Here is an 18,316-nt window from a genome sequence, read left to right as displayed (position 1 = left end):
GGACAAAATACACTCAAAGAGGAAGGAATTGGAAGATATAACTTCAGGGGCCATGGGACAGTTGTTTATTCAGCTAATGTCGATTGGAGATTATGCGTTATTTCAATTAGCAGTTCTGGTTTGAGGACTACCTGGTGCCAACATTCAATGCATCCAGGAGCCTGTACACTTCAGAAAACATTTGAAAACATGGCTATTTCCAAGGCAGCGACACCACCCCACCTCCTGGCAATAGAACCTGGAAAGACAGTCGCACTGTCAAGCTCAATCTTCAGTTTATAATCCACAGATTGGAAACAAGCCTTATAGCAAACTACTTTCGATAAGCAGGTAAGTTAAGGAGAGTTGTTTTATGTTTCACCAGGTTATTACATAGTTATGTTAGCTCCTACATAACATTCCTGGCCCACACCAATACTAACACCATAACAGTCAGCAGTCGGCCGCAACTTTAATTTACACATCTTACATTAAATTAAGCCATATCTGCTATAAGGGTTGTCCATCACCAGTACTGTGCAGCCAATAAACCAGCCATCACTAAACAAACAGGCATGGAGTAAATGAAGAGATCTGTCACACACTTCAGTTACGGTGCGTTACATGAAAGAAAATTTGACCCAAAATTTCTGATTGGACAACTCAGTGCAGTGCAGTAACCAGCTAAGCAGAAAATAATCATAGTAAGTACAGCTGTTCAAAGCTGCTCATGTACTGCAAACCATAAACTGTGCGTTTGTGTCTTTCACACCTCACCATCCACCATACTGTTACACGCTGAAGGTCATACTATGACCACCGTACTTCAGTGGCCATCACATATGACATGGAAACGCATCTCACATTGGATAAAAAAAAAAGACAACACCTGTCCAACCACACACCATCCTATAAGGCATATTTTGCTGACATGTATATAAGCGCTTCAGTGCCACACATAGGGGTAGTAAGCACTATACAAATGTGCAATACAGTACAATAATTATCATATGTGCATCACCAAGATATGTTTTGATATTTGTTCACATCACACTTCAGAATTATAAAACAAAATGTGCTTCATTTGTGCTTTCATACCCACTGGTATATATTGAAATATTTCTACAGTTCACTTCCAGGTATTTAATTTTTTATGAATTAGAAACAAATTGACATCCTACAGTATTTCTTTCCAAGCTTCCTGTATGCAAGGCCACTGGGATTATGCGATTCTGCGGCTACTGCACTTTACGCATAGTTAAGATTTAGCCGCATTTGCCACATAATCCATCATCTGCTTCATAATCTGTAGATTTTAACAAAAAATACAGATTTTGTTTCTATCTCAAACAGATCATAAGTTACTAAAATGCTCCAATACATACTGCCGTACAGAGGAAGGGTCTTCGCAAAGGTTGACTGGTCACCTTTCAGTTAATTGCAGCTGTATTTGGATGTAGAACTGGTACTAATAAAGTGAACCTTTTGCCCAGATAGTGCTAATGAGTAAAATTGAGCTTCATTAAGCAACATAATTTGAGTTTTCTTGCCCCATAATTTAGTCAACATTGCTGCATAATTTAGGCCTTCCCCGCCTCATAATTCCAGTGGCCATGGGCCCGATTCACAGAACAAACTTAAGACAAAATCCTAAACTTAGTACCATTTTGGTATTCACAGAATGAATTTACTACTTTTGCGATTCACAGAATAAACTTACTACTTTTGCTATTCACAGAATAGATTTACGACTACTAACTTTACGTCCGCACTCGGGCCGGAAATTCCAGCCCGGAGGCGGAGCTTCCGGCCAGGAGGCGGAGCTACCGATCCGGAGGCGGGGCTTCTGGGCCGGAGGCGGAGCTTCCGGCCCGGAGGTGGGGATTCCGGCCAGTGGCGGAGATTTAGCCATGGCCAAAATCTCCACCTCTGGGCCGGAACCTCCGCCTCCGGCCTGGAAGCCCCGCCTCCGGCCTGGAAGCCCCGCCTCCGGGCCGGAATTTCCCGCCCGAGTGCGGACGTAAAGTTAGTAGTCGTAAATCCATTCTGTGAATAACAAAAGTAGTAAGTTTATTCTGTGAATCACAAAAGTAGTAAGTTCATTCTGTGAATACCAGAAGTAGTAAGTGCATTCTGTGAATACCAAAATGGTACTAAGTTTAGGATTTTGTCTTAAGTTTGTTCTGTGAATCGGGCCCTTTGTCTGTACCCCTGAGAGATTGTGACACAGTTCACTTTACAAAATGTGTCTACTACAGTCAAGGAAAGTAACCAACATCTCCATGTTAAAAGAATATGCAGCAATTCGTCAGAAGACAATGCCGGTCATTTAACCTGTCTTGGAACATGAAGCAAATGTAACAAGATAAACACAAAATCTAACAGTATTTTTTTGCTCATTATGGTCCTGACTATGTCCCAAAGTAGAAAACTTGACTGTATGTATCGGCCGACGAGAGGACTTCCAAGGGTATAAAATTTGAATTGTTTCCAATCACATCTTTTCATGCCACATCAGTGGCATCAGTGGGACCTCATTCGACGCATATCTGACTTAAAGAGGAGAGTTTTCCACCTCAACCTCCAGAAAAAAGACCAAGGGGCATAGTTATGAAAATAGTGGCGTAGGGCAGCATGCAAAGTCGCCTTGCTGCCCCGCGCTGCACTGCTCTGCGTCACTGTGAAAGGGCAGGAATGCACTGTATTTAAGAAATACGGCACATTCCTGTACTCCCCCTGCGCTGGAGCCATTTCAGCAGCCTAGCGCCAATGCAGGCACCCTTGCACCATGGTAAAAGAGTGCCTGTGTTGTAGGCAGGATTGGTTAATGGGTACCTTTCGGCACAAAACCAATCCATAGAGGCGCTTTCCTCTTTCTATGGGTGATGCAGAATGAAAAAACGAGGAGTTATAAAGACATTTCTCCTTGTTACGCCTCACCTGGGAAGCTTATCTTTTTGGCCCATTCCCAGCTTTATCATTTTGGTAAATCTGGGAATGCGTAAAAAACCATGGGATTTGCGTAGGAACAACCCATGGAACGTCTCCCTTGCACAGACTAAGGCAACTAGTGATTTGCGCTGCATTGCCTTACTCCAGATTTATGAAGCCATGCAATGTGGCTTTGCATGGCTGCATAAATCTGACTTAGAGGATTTCATCGCGCATGTACCACTTTGTGTGGTGCAAACTTGATGAAAGCCTCGCATAAATATGTCCGTGAGTGCGGTGGTAAGATCTCTGAATGTGTCAACGCACTAGGCTTACTTGGTCTCTAGAGCACCCAGACAAAGACCTTTTACTTCCGGCACTACAGGTGGTTCAACTTATTTGAGCAGCGTTTCAACCGATTGACCACTGATAGGCCTTCACCTGGTGGCGACGTGGTGTGCTGTATGATTGAGTGACAGCATGGTTCACTTAACCTGATGAAGTTGCCAAAACCTTTTCCTGGCAATGACATATGTTGGTCATTCTTTACTATGTCGTCTGGGCATGACAGTTGTTTTTAACATAATGTTGAAGGCCTACACATGTACAAGTTTGCAAGTCCTTTGGACACATTTTAACCTTCTTTGTGGGTCCATTTGCTGACTTATAGTGTGAAGTATGAAATTTCAAATTGTTGGAGGACATTACACGCTTTTGTAGGTTTTAGACTTGAAGCTCTTGCAAACATTGTCTACTTAGCTACACCCCATAGTAGATCTATGAACAGTGGCCTTTTCCTGCATGCAATGGAAGGTGCCAATGATGACAGATTAAGTCAGTTGCTAGCAAAATCCAACAGGTCCTTTGTGGTTGCTCCCTTGACTACCTTCCTACTTTCACAAAGATTGGATGTCACTGGATTACACACACCTAGCCTTGTCTATTCGCACCATATGATTGAAGAACCCCTAATGGAGGGCATTGACATGTTTCAGAGGACCCATATTGTATTTAGTAGATGTTTTGATGGTGTCAGAAGAGGGAGGGGGTTTGGTTGTGAAGCATCACGGGTGACCTCAGCTTGACTCTAGGTCCCGCTCTATTCTACCTATGGATGCTGTAAGGTTTAGTGGTGATTTTTGACCTAAAAACTTTTCATTTGAATCATTTTTGCGTTGTTTTCTTATTACATTTTAATTCATTGTTAGAATTAAGCTGTGGGATTTTTATTGTGTTTTGTTTAGACTTTGTAGCTGTTTTGGTACTGCTAAATAATTTTCATATTTCCTCTACATTTAGTCTGGCGTCTCTGTGCCATAACGACAAGGGGTGAAACCAGGATTATTTAGTGAACTCTGTGTTTGACCTGACAAGAATGTGGACATATTACTTAGACCTCAAATTCCCCCAAACTAACAACCCATTTCCCTAGACTAATCATCAATTTGGAGCTGTCTTACTTGGAAGCTGGCCCCTTTGAATCCAGGATTGGATTGCAGTGCTGGGTCAATCCACGGTGGAGGCAAATCCACCAACCTATGTGCAGTATACAATCTGGCAACAGTGCAGCAGTCCTTGCTCAACCATGAAAAGCTGGACAGACTTTAAAACAAGTGTGTATTCCTTTCATAAAGTGATAGAAAAGACCCTCCCCAACACACATTAGATGATGGAGACTATGTATGTGGCAACGACAACATATGTAGAGAGGTGCATTGTCAGCGTCATGTAGACAGAAGAGTCAGGCAGGGGTCGCGCCCTCCTGCCCAGTGCAGTGAGCTCCACTACACTTACTAAAGTTAAATGGACTAAAGAATTAAGAAAGGCCCCCCTCTATGAAGGAATGAAGACTTCCTGCAGCATTTTCAGCTGACAGTAGTCACTCCCAGACTGTCCCAGCAGCCCACCTCAGGGGTCACTCCAGAGGGTTGGAGGCAGGGTATCTGCTAGATATAGCACACTGCCTAATATGCATTAGGGCTCCAGCCAAGCCCTCAATCTATGCTCTTCCTGAACAGAGTGGAAGGCCTATGCACTTTTCTCCATCCAGTATGAAAATTAGCAACAAGATAAATATGAATACATTGGCATTGTTATTATGAGACATTAGTTACCTGACTTCATCACTGCCTGCTACTCACCGCTGACTGTTCCTCGCGCCCTTTTGTCATGTTCTCATATTGGATATCATGGTTGTTGATAACGCTCGGATTCTGATACATGTTTTCATCTGAGGTAAAGAGTGATGGAAGTATTAATGTTGTGTCATATATGCAGAGTATATAGTATATAATATGCAGAGAGATTACATAAGGGCCATGTTATGGACATTTACCTTTGTATGTGTCCTTCTGTTTCAGACGTCTTTCATAATGAACCGCCATCACTGCCACAATGATTGCAGCACCGAGGAGAACTCCACAGGCCACGCCCAGGGTGGTCTGCCAGCAGGAGCCGGGGGTGGGGCAAGGGCTGTCGGTGGAAGAGAGGTCTGTCCCTGCAGAATGAAGGAAGCCAGTGAGTGTCTGGATTATATACACTGGGTCTGAGCACACGCAGTGGTGTTGTAACAATTTATAGAGTGGGGGTGCTGGCCAAAAATGTCACCTCACTAAAGACTTAGGAGTTGTGATAGAAGAGTGAGTGTACTAAATGGACATACATAAACAAAAGAATATCAATCAATCAATCTGAGGGCCCTATTTGTGAGAAACTACCGCAACGTGGTACCGCAAGTTATTTTGCTGCCCCATGCTGCGTTAATTTCGAGGCACAAGGATGCAACATATTTACAACAACATGTTACATCTCTGTGCTTCTCCCTGTGCTAGTGCACAAACTCCTGCCATGCACCTTCGCATGCACCCTTGCACCATAGTGCAAGGATGCCTGCGTCATAGGGAGATTGTTTTTGTTGCAGGAAGGGGCACCTTTCTGCACAAAAGCAATCAATTGAGGTGATTTCCTCTTCCAATGCATGCTGTAGAATGCAGCACGCTTTGAAAGAGGAAAAGAACGAGGAGAACATTTCTCCTCATTGTACCTCGCTACACTACCCTTGGGGGTGGCGTAGCATTCTGGCGCATTTCCAGGTTTACAATTGCTAGTAAATCTGGAAATTCATCATTGGACATGGGCGACCCTTGACCCTGATTGAGGCCAGTCACTCCCCACGCAGCGCAGCTCCACCTGAGTGCACCCGTCCTCGCTGCTGCTGAGTTCGAGACTACCTTTCATCCCCAATATTGCTTAGTGTGCCGGGGTTGCGCTGTAATTTCTGTTGTATTTCTCCGCAATATCTGCTGTTTTTCACTGTATAATCTGTTGTGTTTTTGCCCTTCTCTGTAGTATCCTTCATTATTTTCCCCGCTCCCGCCGCCTTCGCCGCCCCTCTCCCGCCGCCGCCCCCTGCCTTCCTTTGCCTTCCTGGTTTCCCGCCGCTGCGTCCCCTGTGGCCCCGCCCCCGACCCCATTGGCTGCCTCCCACCCGCCTCCCAGCTGCTCCTCCCTCCCTCTTCCCTACTTATGGTGGCCGCTGTGCTGCTGCGCAGCTGGCACGCCATAGGCGCGCCATAGGCAAGCCCGTCTGCGCCTGTCTGCGCCTGGACCACGCCTAGCACCAGAACCCCTGGACCACGCGTTCTCCACATCGCCGGACTGCGTTACGATGCCAAAACCCTCCGCGCACTTAACACCGGACGAGACCACCGCTGCTTCCAGGCCACACCGAAATGCACACACGGACCCTTCTCCTGCTACACCTGCAACTTCACCTGCGACAGAACCACCAAACTGTCAAGGACTGGACCCAACCACCTCCGCTGCATTCTCCTCAACACCCGCTCTGCACGCAAACACGCCGTCGAGCTCTGGGACCTGCTCGACAACACCGTCCCAGACGTTGCCTTCCTGACCGAGACCTGGTGGAACAACTCCTCGGCACTGGACATCGCCATAGCCATCCCGGACGGCTACAAGATCACCCGCAGAGACCGCACCAATGGGATGGGAGGAGGAATAGCCATCGTCCACAAGTCCACCCGCCAGGTCCACACGCTCGCAGGCGACTCCATCAACTCCGCCGAACACCTTCACTTCCGGATCCACACCGACCCCAACACCACCCTCAGAGGAACACTCATCTACAGACCTCCCGGACCCCGGGCACTCTTCAGCGACTCCGTCGCCGACCTCGCCAGCACCCACGCTCTCGCCTCCACGGACTACATCCTCCTCGGGGACCTGAACTTCCACCTCGAAAACAACAACAACGCCTACTCCACCGCCCTGATCGCCAACCTCGCCAACCTCGGCCTCTCACAACTTGTCACCGAACCCACCCATGCTGCCGGCCACACGCTCGACCCCGTCTTCTCCACAGGCACCCACATCACCTTCAACCACACCACCGAACTCCACTGGACGGACCACCGATGCATTCACTTCACCTTCATGAAACCAGCCACGCACCACCGCACGCAACAGCTGCCCCGCCGCTGCTGGAGCAAAGTCACCGAGGACCTGCTTACCTCCACCCTCACCCAGAACCCACCCACTGACCCCGCTGACACAGACGCCGCCGCCCGTAATTTCAGACAGTGGATCGACGATTGCGCCAACATCCTCGCCCCGACCAAGAAACCCGCCGCCAACCACCCCAGCAAGAAAGCCACCTGGTTCACCAAAGAACTCCAGATCTCCAAACGAACATGCCAGAAGCTGGAGAAGAAATGGCTCAAAGACAGCACACCAGACAGCCACACAGCCCACAATAGATGCCATTTGCAGACACCACCACCTCATCAGAACAGCCAAGAGATCGTCCTTTAAAGCCCGACTGGACAACAACGCACATGACAGCAAAGAACTTTTCAACATAGTGAAGGAACTCTCCAACCCCAGCGCCAACACCAACGACATCCCGCCCTCGCAAGATCTGTGCGACTCACTGGCCACCTTCTTCCATCGCAAGATCGCGACATCCATGACAGCTTCAACTCCTCATCCGCCCGACCACAAAAAGCCACACCCTGAACGCCACCTGCACCAACCAGCTGACCTCCTGGTCCCACGTCAACGACGAAGAGACACGCAAGGTCATGAACTCCATCCACTCAGGATCTTCGTCAGACCCCTGCCCACACCACGTGTTCAACAAAGCGGATGCAACCATCGCTCCCCAACTGCGGAAGATCATCAACATCTCCTTCGACACAGCAACATTTCCGGAAAGCTGGAAGCACGCCAAAATCAACACCCTCCTCAAGAAGCCCCAAGCGGACCCCAAAGACCTCAAGAACTTCCGGCCCATCTCCCTGTTCCCCTTCCCGGCGAAAGTCATCGAGAAAATTGCCAACATGCAGCTGACCCGCCACCTCGAGGACAACAACATCCTAGACCCATCCCAGTCCGGATTCAGACGCAACCACAGCACCGAGACTGCCCTCATCTCAGCCACAGACGACATCAGGCGCCAACTAGACAACGGCGAAACGTCAGCCCTCATCCTCCTGGACCTGTCAGCCGCCTTCAACACGGTCTGCCACCGCACACTAAGAACACGCCTCCAAGAAGCAGGTATCCAGAAGAAGGCCCTGGACTGGACCACGTCCTTCCTCTCCGGTAGAACCCAGAGAGTCCGCCTCCCGCCCTTCCGCTCAGAAAGCCACCGACATCATCTGCGGCGTACCCCAGGGCTCATCCCTCAGCCCGATGCTGTTCAATGTCTACATGGTCCCTCTTGCACAAGAGGCCCGCCAGCACGACCTGAACATCATCTCCTACGCCGACAACACCCAGCTCATCCTCTTCCTCACCAAGGACCCACACACCGCCAAAACCAACCTCCACGAGGGAGTGAAGGCTGTCGCCGAGTGGATAAGGAGCAGCCGCCTGAAACTGAACTCAGACAAGACGGAGGTCCTCATCCTAGGTCCCACCCCCTCTGCGTGGGACAACTCATGGTGGCCGACCACACTAGGAGCAGCTCCAACTCCCACAGACCACGCTCGCAACCTAGGGTTCGTCCTCGACTCCTCCCTCTCCATGTCGAAACAGGTCAACGCCATCTCCTCCTCCTGCTACAACACCCTCCGCATGCTTTGCAGGATATACAAGTGGATCCCAATCGAAACAAGAAAAACAGTGACCCAAGCCCTCGTCAGCAGCAGGCTGGACTACAGCAATGCACTCTACGCAGGAATCCCATCCAAACACCGGTGACGACTACAACGCATCCAGAACGCCTCAGCCCTACTGATCCTCAACGTTCCCCACCGCAGCCACATCACCTCCCACCTCAGAGACCTGCACTGGCTCCCCGTCAACAAGAGGATCACATTCAAACTCCTCACCCACGCACACAAAGCTCTCCACAACACCGGATCAGCCTAACTGAACAACAGACTCAACTTCTACACCCCCGCCCGCCAGCTCTGCTCCACCAACCTCGCCCTTGCCACCGTACCGCGCATCCAACGAACAACCTCTGGCGGCAGATCTTTTTCTTTCCTTGCCGCCAAGACCTGGAACACCCTCCCCACCCATCTACGACAGACCCAAGACCTGCTCACCTTCAGAAGGCTGCTCAAGACTTGGCTCTTCGAGCAGTAGCAGCACCCCCTCCCACTCCCCTCAGCACCTTGAGACCATCACGGGTAAGTAGCGCGCTTTACAAGTTCACTGATTGATTGATTGATTGATTGTTGTGTGGGAACACCCACACCAACACCCGTGTTATGCCTGTAACACACAATGTGTTGTGTGAAAAGGGACAATCTTTATGAGCACACATAAAGCCACACAGGGTAGTTTTACGTGTGCTTGTAAATATCACACAGCAGGTTGCGCCACTGGTGCGTCATGCAACGTGACACACCAATGGTGCAATGGGCTCATAATCTAATCACCCATGAGGGTATCCAGGCGCTGAGAGTACTGCTGCAGGGAGCTAGCTGAACATCCAGGTCTTGCATCCTTTTCTGAATTGTAGCAGAGAGTATAAGGTCTGTTGGTGAAGTGGGAGGACGTTCCAGGACTTCACAGTGAGTTCGGAGAAAGAACTTCCTCCAAAGTTGTTGCGCCAGATACAGGGGATGTCGGCGAGGCAGAGGGAGTTGAAGCGCATGTGCCTGGAGGGAAGGTGGAAGTTCAGTTGGTGATTAATGTACGCTAGTCGCTGGTTGTGGAGGGCTTGAAGTTGTGGATCAACATCTTGAACTAGTATCTCTTCTAAATGGGGAGCCAGTTGAGCTTCTTGAGGTGGGGGGCGATGTGGGTCCATTTAGGGAGGTCTAGGATGTGTTTGGCCTCTGAGTTCTGTATATTTTGCAGTCTTTTGAGGAGGTGTGATTCCTACATAGAGTGCCTTGCCATAGTCCAGTTGCCTGTTGACCAGGGCTTGCCTGACAGTGTGCCTGGTATCGATGGCGAAGCAAAACCAGTGGCAAGCCACTTGAAAATCTTGTGGAGCATGTGAAGGGTGAGGAAGCAAGCGGAAGAAACTGCATTGATCTATCTTTTCATGGTGAGCTTACTATCCAGGCTGATGCCTAGGATATGGGTGTGGTCGGTTGGAGTGGGTGAGGGTCCTAGATCAGGGGGGCCAACAGGTGTCATTTCAGGGGGAAACTTCTTTCTTGTCTGTGTTGAGTTGTAGGTTGTTGTCTCACATCCAGTGGCTGATGTTCATCATGCACCTGCAGAAGTTGGCCAGCGTGGCGAAGGGGTCATCTGATATTGAGAGGATTAGCTGGTTGTCATCAGTGTAGGATGTGTTGTTAAGTCAATGCTATCTGACCCTGCTGGCCAGGGGAGCCATGTAAGTGTTAAACAGGGTAGGGCTGAGGGACGAACCAAGAAGGATGCTGCAGATGGTGTTCTTGAGTTCCATGATGTGGAGCAGATGGCAGAATCTCTGGGTTCTACCTGTGAGGAAGGAGGCGATCTACTTGAGGGCGTCTCATTGGATTCCAATGTTGTGAAGCCTTTTGAACAGGGTGTGGTGTGAAACTGTTTTGAACACTGCTGAGAGGCCCAGAAGGATCAGGGCTGCCATTTCTCCTTGGTCGAGGAAGTATCTGATGTCGTCTATGGCTGAAATCAGGGCAGTTTCAGTGCGGTGGTTGGTGCAGTATCTGGAATGTGAAGTGTGCAGAAGATTGTTGTTCTCCAGGTGTTCTGTGAGTTGACGGTTGATGGCCTTCTCGAGGAATGTGGCGGAAAATGGTAGCAGAGAGATGGGGCAGTAGTTCTTGAACTTTTTGGGGTCAGCAGATGACTTCTTAGGTAGGGGCTTGACTTCTGCGTGCTTCCATTCTTCTGGGAATGTGGCCGTGGTGATGGATGGATTGAAGATGTTAGTTAGCGCTCTGCTGATTGTCTTGTTCCTGGGGTTGGAGTTGTTGTGGGGCAGGGGTCTGTGTGTGCTCCTAAGTAGATTGAGGTCCTGATGGCTGTGGTGTCTTGCATGGTGACCTGGTTCCAAGTGGTGAGCAGATGGTTGTGTTCCTTCTTCGTGAGGTCGGTAGGTTGGGATTCAAAATTCCTGTAGATGGTGGAGATCTTGTCATGAAAGAAGTCTGCCAGGAAGTCTCAGAGTTCCTGTGAACAGGTGATGATATTGTTGGTGGCTGAGGGGTTGGAGAACTTTATGACAATGTTGAAGAGTTCCTTACTGACATTGGAGTTTACTTCAATGTGGTCAGCCAGGGCGCTTCATTTCATCTTTTTCAGGAGTTGTGGTATTGGTTAAGGGCAGTTTTGAAGGTTGTTCCGTCTGTTGGCTCCATGCTGGTGCGCCATCTCCTTTCAAATCATATGCAGGTGCGCTTCATAGTTCTAAGTTCCATCGTGTACCAACTGGCTTGCTTGAAGGCCCTTTTGAGCTTGGCGGATTTTCTGGGGGCAACTCTGTCAACACAGTCTGTGATCCAGACGGATACCGCCTTTTCTAGGTTTGTCATGTAAGGGAGGGAGGTGTTGAGGGCATTGGTACATTGGCTCTACGTGATCTTGTTCTAGCTGCTGTATGATGTGCAGGGTGGCTTGTGGGTGATGCTGGGGATCCCTAGGTGGTGAAGTGGATGATGGCACGGTCAGTCCAGATGAGGTCGGTGACATGGCTGCACTTGATTCTGTTACTGGCCTTGAAGATCGGGTCTAGTGTGCGTTCTGTGATGTGAGTGCAGTTAGTGACCAGCTGGGTGAAGCCAATGTTGCTCATGCTTCGAGGAGTTTGGCAGTGTTGGTATATTTGGGGTCGTCATGGTGAAAATTGAGGTTGCCAAGGAAGATGTAGTTTTTGGAGTTGATGGCGAGCGAAGTGATGAAATCCAGAATGGTGATGCAGAAGCTGGGGCGCAGTCCTAGAGGTCTGTAGGCAAGGGTGCCTCTGATGGTTTTGCTGTCGGTTTGGAGTTGGAAGTTTAGATGTGTTCCATGAGCAGGGTGATGTCATCTGCGGTGGTGGTACAGTGAATGGTTTCCTTGTGAATGGTGGCGATTCCACCTCCATTCTTGTTGATATGGTCTTGTTTTGCAATCTTGTTGCTGTCGGGCATGGCTGAGGCGATGTCGGGCATTAATGAGGGGTTGAGGCAGGTCTTAGTGAGAAAGAGGACATCGGTGGAGAGGAAGGTGATGGTGGCCCAATCTCGGTGGCATGCTTGCAGAGAGATCGGGCATTGAACAGGAGGCAGTCAGTCAGTCAGAAAACTTTATTTGATTCCAGATGAATCATAAAAGTTCACAGGAAAGACATACAATCATAAAATAAGACAATATTTACAAAAGAGGATAAACAATATCTCTGAAGGCAATTCAACACCTAATTACATACTTTTACATTGCATATCGTTTCCTTATTATAAAAACAATTTTTATAAAACTAAGCACAGAGCTGCAAATGGAGGCATTTATGGAAGCGAAAACATTTTTCGTTTTAAAATTGGTTTAAGAAAGCACGCCCTGGGGTCTTTATATAATGTGCAAAATAGCATAAGGTGCATAGTATTTTGTTGGGCTGAATTATTACAAGGACAGGGGGGGTAGCCTCTCACACCACCCCACCTATTTTGGAAAAGCCACAAGAAAGTGCAGTGTGCCTAAATGAAATCTTGTCATTAAAAACATGCATTGCCCTGCAAGCTAAAAGACAAATAAAATTGTTGCTGTTTTAAGAAAGGGGGGGTCCTGACTATCTGTAAGCCTAGATGATATACTCAGCTCAGATCAAAAAGCTTCTTTTATGGACATTTTCATGTTTGGCGGTATACACTCAGGCTTATCATAAAAATCTTCTAATCCTATCTTATAAAAGGTTTGTTTAACGTAACGTAACCAGGGGACCACCATTGCATTGTCTAAATGAATGCAATCTTTTAAAACAAGTCGGGAGAAATTCATTTCCTCCGAGGACCAAATTTGGCCCCATAAAAGCAGGGGTGCCATGTGTATTCTGTCTGTGATATAATCCATACCCACCTCCGAGTGGCAAAATGATGTAGAGCTGGAAGTTTAGATGTGTTCCATGAGCAGGGTGACGTAATCTGCGGTGGTGGTATAGTGAATGGTTTCCTTGTGAATGGTGGCGATTCCACCTCCATTCTTGTTGATATGGTCTTGGTGTGCAATCTTGTTGCTGTTGGGCATGGCTGAGGCGATGTCGGGCATTAATGAGGGGTTGAGGCAGGTCTCAGTGAGAAAGAGGACATCGACGGAGAGGCAGGTGATGGTGTCCCAATCTCTGTGGCATGTTTGCAGAGAGATCGTGCATTGAACAGGAGGCATTAGAGATGGTCTGTGCTTGTCTGGGTAGGCGTGGTGGTGTTTGCCGGAGCTTCAGTGTTGCAGGAGAAAAGCTGGTGCAAACAGGAGAAAGGTCCTACCAAGGATCCGGGAGAGGAGCGGCAGAAGTTGTTGTTGCAGAGGCCTGGGTCCAGGCCTTTTTTGGGGGTGTATCTCCAAATGGCGGTAGGGCAAGGGTTCTTGGCACTGAGTGAGACCCAGGCACAGATTGGCTTGCCTTTTGTGCACCGTCCGCTGTGCGCCTGAGCTGCAGCCTCTATAAGTAGTCCTGGGCAGTGGGAGATGCAAGCAGGAGGTGGGAGGTACACAGTGGGAACTAATGGCAAGTGCAGCAAAAAAAGAACAACAAAAAATACAACAATGGCCAAGTACAATACAATAAAACAGGAACAGAGAATTACAGCAATTGGGGGACTATGGCAGTCTCAGATACCAACTATCACCAACGATTGCCAGCAGCGAGGGTAAAGCAGGATGCCTAAGAGGTTGAGGAGCTACTCACAGGAGTCACGCTGAGGCCTCCATAAGTAGTGCTGGGAAGAGGGAGGGGCTAGAAAGAGGCAGGAGGGCACTGTGTGGCAGGAAAATGCCTGTCTTTTTGCATATAAACTACCAGAAGCAACCACTGGGCATGCAACTCAATATTGATATGGGGAGAGTTACGCTTTAATCTCAACACCATACATTTTGTGCAACCATCCTACAGTCACCTTAGTACCAGCTGCTCTGTCTCACATTATTGCAATCAGAGATTTAACCATTACACTAATATTTGTAGTATGGTTTTCTCACACTATGTCTCCCAGTGCCCTCTCAACCACCTGAGTTAACTGCCATTTCCATAGTCCCATTATCTAACCAGATTATCCTCTCCGCCTGCCCATTACCCTGAGGAATATGTATGACTAATTCCACATCCTTCCAAAATATTCTTCATTTTTTAATAGGATCGAACAAGACAGAAACCCTTACCAACTGAAAATTGCCCTCAATGCCCCAATGGTAGAGTGGATGGTCACATTACACATGATTATCAGCTCTGCCAACTTAGAATGCATATCAACAGCCACTGCTGCATATCTTGAAAGATCTAGTAAGGACCACAAAAAGGATCAATACATTGAAACACATTTTGTCTTATGACAATTGTGGATCATCTATATGTTGGTCAGGATTTACAGTACCCAAACCAACCTTCAAACCACCCTTCTCCAAGTCCTCACATTTGAACACCCATTTCTTTGCCTGATCTTTCAACACACCCAAACCTCTCCTTGACATGGTTCAAAGTCATGGCCTTCCTAGGGCACCCCTTTATGGGACAACGGTAACAATTTGGAGCCGACACCTTAAGGGGACATATTTTTCTCCCTGCATCTTCACATACCCATTACTCATTGTTAATGATTCCAGAATGGTGTAACAAGGTTGGGCACATCCTGGAACAGTAGTCTCGCTTAAAGATCCTTTCTCTATGAACCCAACCGCTGCTTTCAAAGCATTGCCATTCTTCATAACTACCATCCAATCCTCCCTGGATAGAGTACTTCCAACACACTCCATGACATCACATACATTTGCTACTGCTTCTTCTTTCTCTATCTCATAAGCACCTCCTGACACGCCTGGCAAGCGATAAAGTACAACAGAGGGACCCTGAGTAAATTGGTAAGTGAGGAAGGGCTCAGGGAAAATAACAATTGAAAAACAAAACTTCCTACACTATATCACTTGAGTTGAAGACAATATGTCCATACAATGAAATGATACCCACAGCAAACGGTATATAAAACTGTATTATTTCATTTATTAATTACTTTTATCATTTTTTTATATATATATCATTTTTTTTGAACAATGTTTGTGTTATAGTATATACAATATGATTTCCATCAAACTGTAGAAGCACAATTTGTAATTAATTGTACAACCATTATACAAATAGCAAGACATATATACCACATATAGACGCACAATAAAAGACAATAAATCTGCAACAATCAACAGTTAAAAATCATGGGTTGTAGATTATGACCATAGGACCAACGCCTACGCGCGTTTCGGAGCTCAAATATGATCTTAACAGGCTCCTTCTTCAGGGCGTGTAACTGTGGTCTTTCAGAAGAGAAAAAAAGGCTTCAAGAACTAGTTTGATGTCCAGTACTCCTATATAACAGTTAAACAAAAATCTTTTTTACAGCCGTAGATCTGTGGGTATAAAAAATCACAATGAGTGATTGAGAATTTTATTTAACTACCTTTACATTTATTTAAGGCTAAAATAGAGCAGGAGTCATAGAAAGAGAAAAGAATAAAGACCACTGTTTATGTCCGTGTTGATGCAAGCACCCAAAGATAGAGGTTGATGTGTATAATAGTCCCAAATCACCTAAACTTAGAAAAAATGAAACTATAGAATAGATAGACGAAACATATTTAAAAAAATGAGTAGTAAATAATAATATCAACATACTTGCTACTGGCAGATTCTTATATACAGGTGAACCATTACGGGAATTCCTAAATCTTTAGCTTAGATATGTTGCACTATAGTGGGAAGGAAACAATGACTAAAATTAATGATGATGGCATAATAGGCTCCCAGAAAAATACCAAGTAGTGCTCGCCACGCGAGTACAAGGCGTGGAACAACTAAGATGAAGGTTTTCATTCTATGCTGGGAGCTGTTTTCAAATAAGTACTGTATCTTCTAAGGGGAATATTGTTATATTTAATAGTCTATCCCGATAGTCAGGGATTTACACTTCCTATCTAGTGCCAAAGTTATTTCTCGCAATGGACCGGTTTGATCTATTTCGTCACTTATCAACCGCCTTAAAAGTTACACAAGGTTCGATTTCAGTCAAGATAATGGGGGAGCAAGTCCTGAAAAGTTGTATGGATGAATGCACAGTTTAATTAAGGGCAGAAAGACTGGTTACCTGTTCTCTTTCTTAATAAAGTCTTTGCGGAAGACTAAAAATCTCAAGTGTAATTCCGGTCGGTCATGTAATGATTCAGGTACGAAAACGTCAGTCTAAAATAAAAATTATAATAGAGTTGACTGAAATGACGGCATGATGGTGATACTGACATTGCTATAGAAACAAACAAGAAATGGTACTGATAAGTAGAGCTTCTTACCGGGCAGTGGGGCCGAAGCTTGTCAGATATTGCCACGTACTTGTTTAGGGTCTGGTATTCAGACTTGTTAGTTCGTCCATAAAATGACGAGAGTTCGCTGAGCGTACCCGATTTTTGGGTATAATTGCCAATGCTCAAACAATACTTCTGTAAGGGAATAAACTAGCGTTTAGAGATAAATACTAAAGTAAACCTACAGTCGTTTATTCTCGTCTTCTACACGGATTTAAAGATGTGGGGATAGTGAGACTGGGGCTACACGTTATTCTTACCGTTCCGTTCAGCTAAGGTTCGGGAAGGATGCCATAGCTTGCGCTCTTCGTGATTAGCGAGTGGAACCTGGCGTTTCCCTTATAAGGAAAGCCAGGAAGTAGAGATTAAATCATGGGCACTGAGAAGGGACTACAAATGAGACGGGAACGCGGCCCGACAATGCATTCTCCATTAAAGATGCAGAGCTGCAGGTAGTCTGTGTCGGCGGACATCTTGGAAATGTGCTAAAGATCTATATGTAAGTTCAACGGAACCCAAACACGATATTTCCTCCTTGTTATATAATAGTCAAAGCCAGGTTTAGAATTCAAAGATGAAAGTTGTTTGGTCAAAAGACCAATATTATGATGGGCAAAGATTTTTTAAGGGTCGTGTGACTAAAAATAGATGAGGTTAGGGATGACGAAGAGGCTGAAACCTAGCCTTCGGATTTATTTTCCCGTTCATGGAACCGAAAATCATGTCCATGAAAGATACTTAATAATTATTCTGGTGCGTATAAGGGATATATAGGCCTCATGATAGAGTATAACCCTGTGATGTTATATAAACCCTATATTTAAAAGAGGGCACGTGGTGAGTAACGAGGGTGTGGATGAAGTAATAGGGGTATAATACGGACCAGCATTGCCAAGAAGTATTAAAGGCAAACCTCTCTAGGTGAAAAAATGTCATTTCTTATAATAACTATACCAGAACTGGTTTCAGGGAAATAAATATAGTTCCCTCTATTTGGACTTAGTGGGACCCACAATATTCTTATATAGTTATATTTATCCTTTAGGGAAGTTTGTACATATCCGGGGGGCATGTATCCAATCCGCTTACCTTTTGTGTCTAATCGTGTCTACCTCAAGGCTGAAAGGGTGGAATAGAATCAATAGGTACTAAGGAGTACATGTAGTGTGCTAGTTAGGACCAAGGAATCCTCAGGTAGTAGTACCAAAAAGAGCAATTTATATAATTGCATTTTCCCAGGGCAGATGTTCGTTAAGGCCTTTTTCTTGTGTCTTAAGGACATATATCCAAAATACTTCCCTTTTGCGTCTGATGGCATCCACATTGGTATTGTTGGAGGGATGTATGTGTTCCAAAATGAGCCACCTTAGTTCAGAGATGCTGTGGTTTTTCTCAGTCCAATGGGCCACCAAAGGTGCTCCTTCACGTTTGTTAAGAATTGCTG

The 18,316-nt window shown here is 46.5% G+C and overlaps 1 protein-coding gene across 3 annotated transcripts in view; it reads right to left on the bottom strand.

Annotated features, from left to right (window-relative positions):
* Positions 1-18,316, bottom strand: part of LOC146808752 (cell adhesion molecule CEACAM4-like) — a 508,058-nt gene that overhangs the window by 159,423 nt on the left and 330,319 nt on the right. For all 3 annotated transcript variants that reach the window (XM_085614232.1, XM_085614231.1, XM_085614233.1), the window contains 2 exons: positions 5,246-5,407; positions 5,052-5,140 (listed from right to left, as the gene is read on the bottom strand). In XM_085614232.1, coding sequence (XP_085470358.1) covers positions 5,052-5,140; positions 5,246-5,407 — 251 coding nt within the window. The remainder of the gene's footprint in view (positions 1-5,051; positions 5,141-5,245; positions 5,408-18,316) is intronic.

Source organism: Triturus cristatus, chromosome 7, assembly GCF_964204655.1.
Source record: "Triturus cristatus chromosome 7, aTriCri1.1, whole genome shotgun sequence".
NCBI classification, from domain to species: Eukaryota; Metazoa; Chordata; class Amphibia; order Caudata; family Salamandridae; genus Triturus; species Triturus cristatus.
The sequence above is the reverse complement of the archived record's forward strand: the minus strand, read 5'-3'. Positions and strand labels throughout refer to the sequence as shown.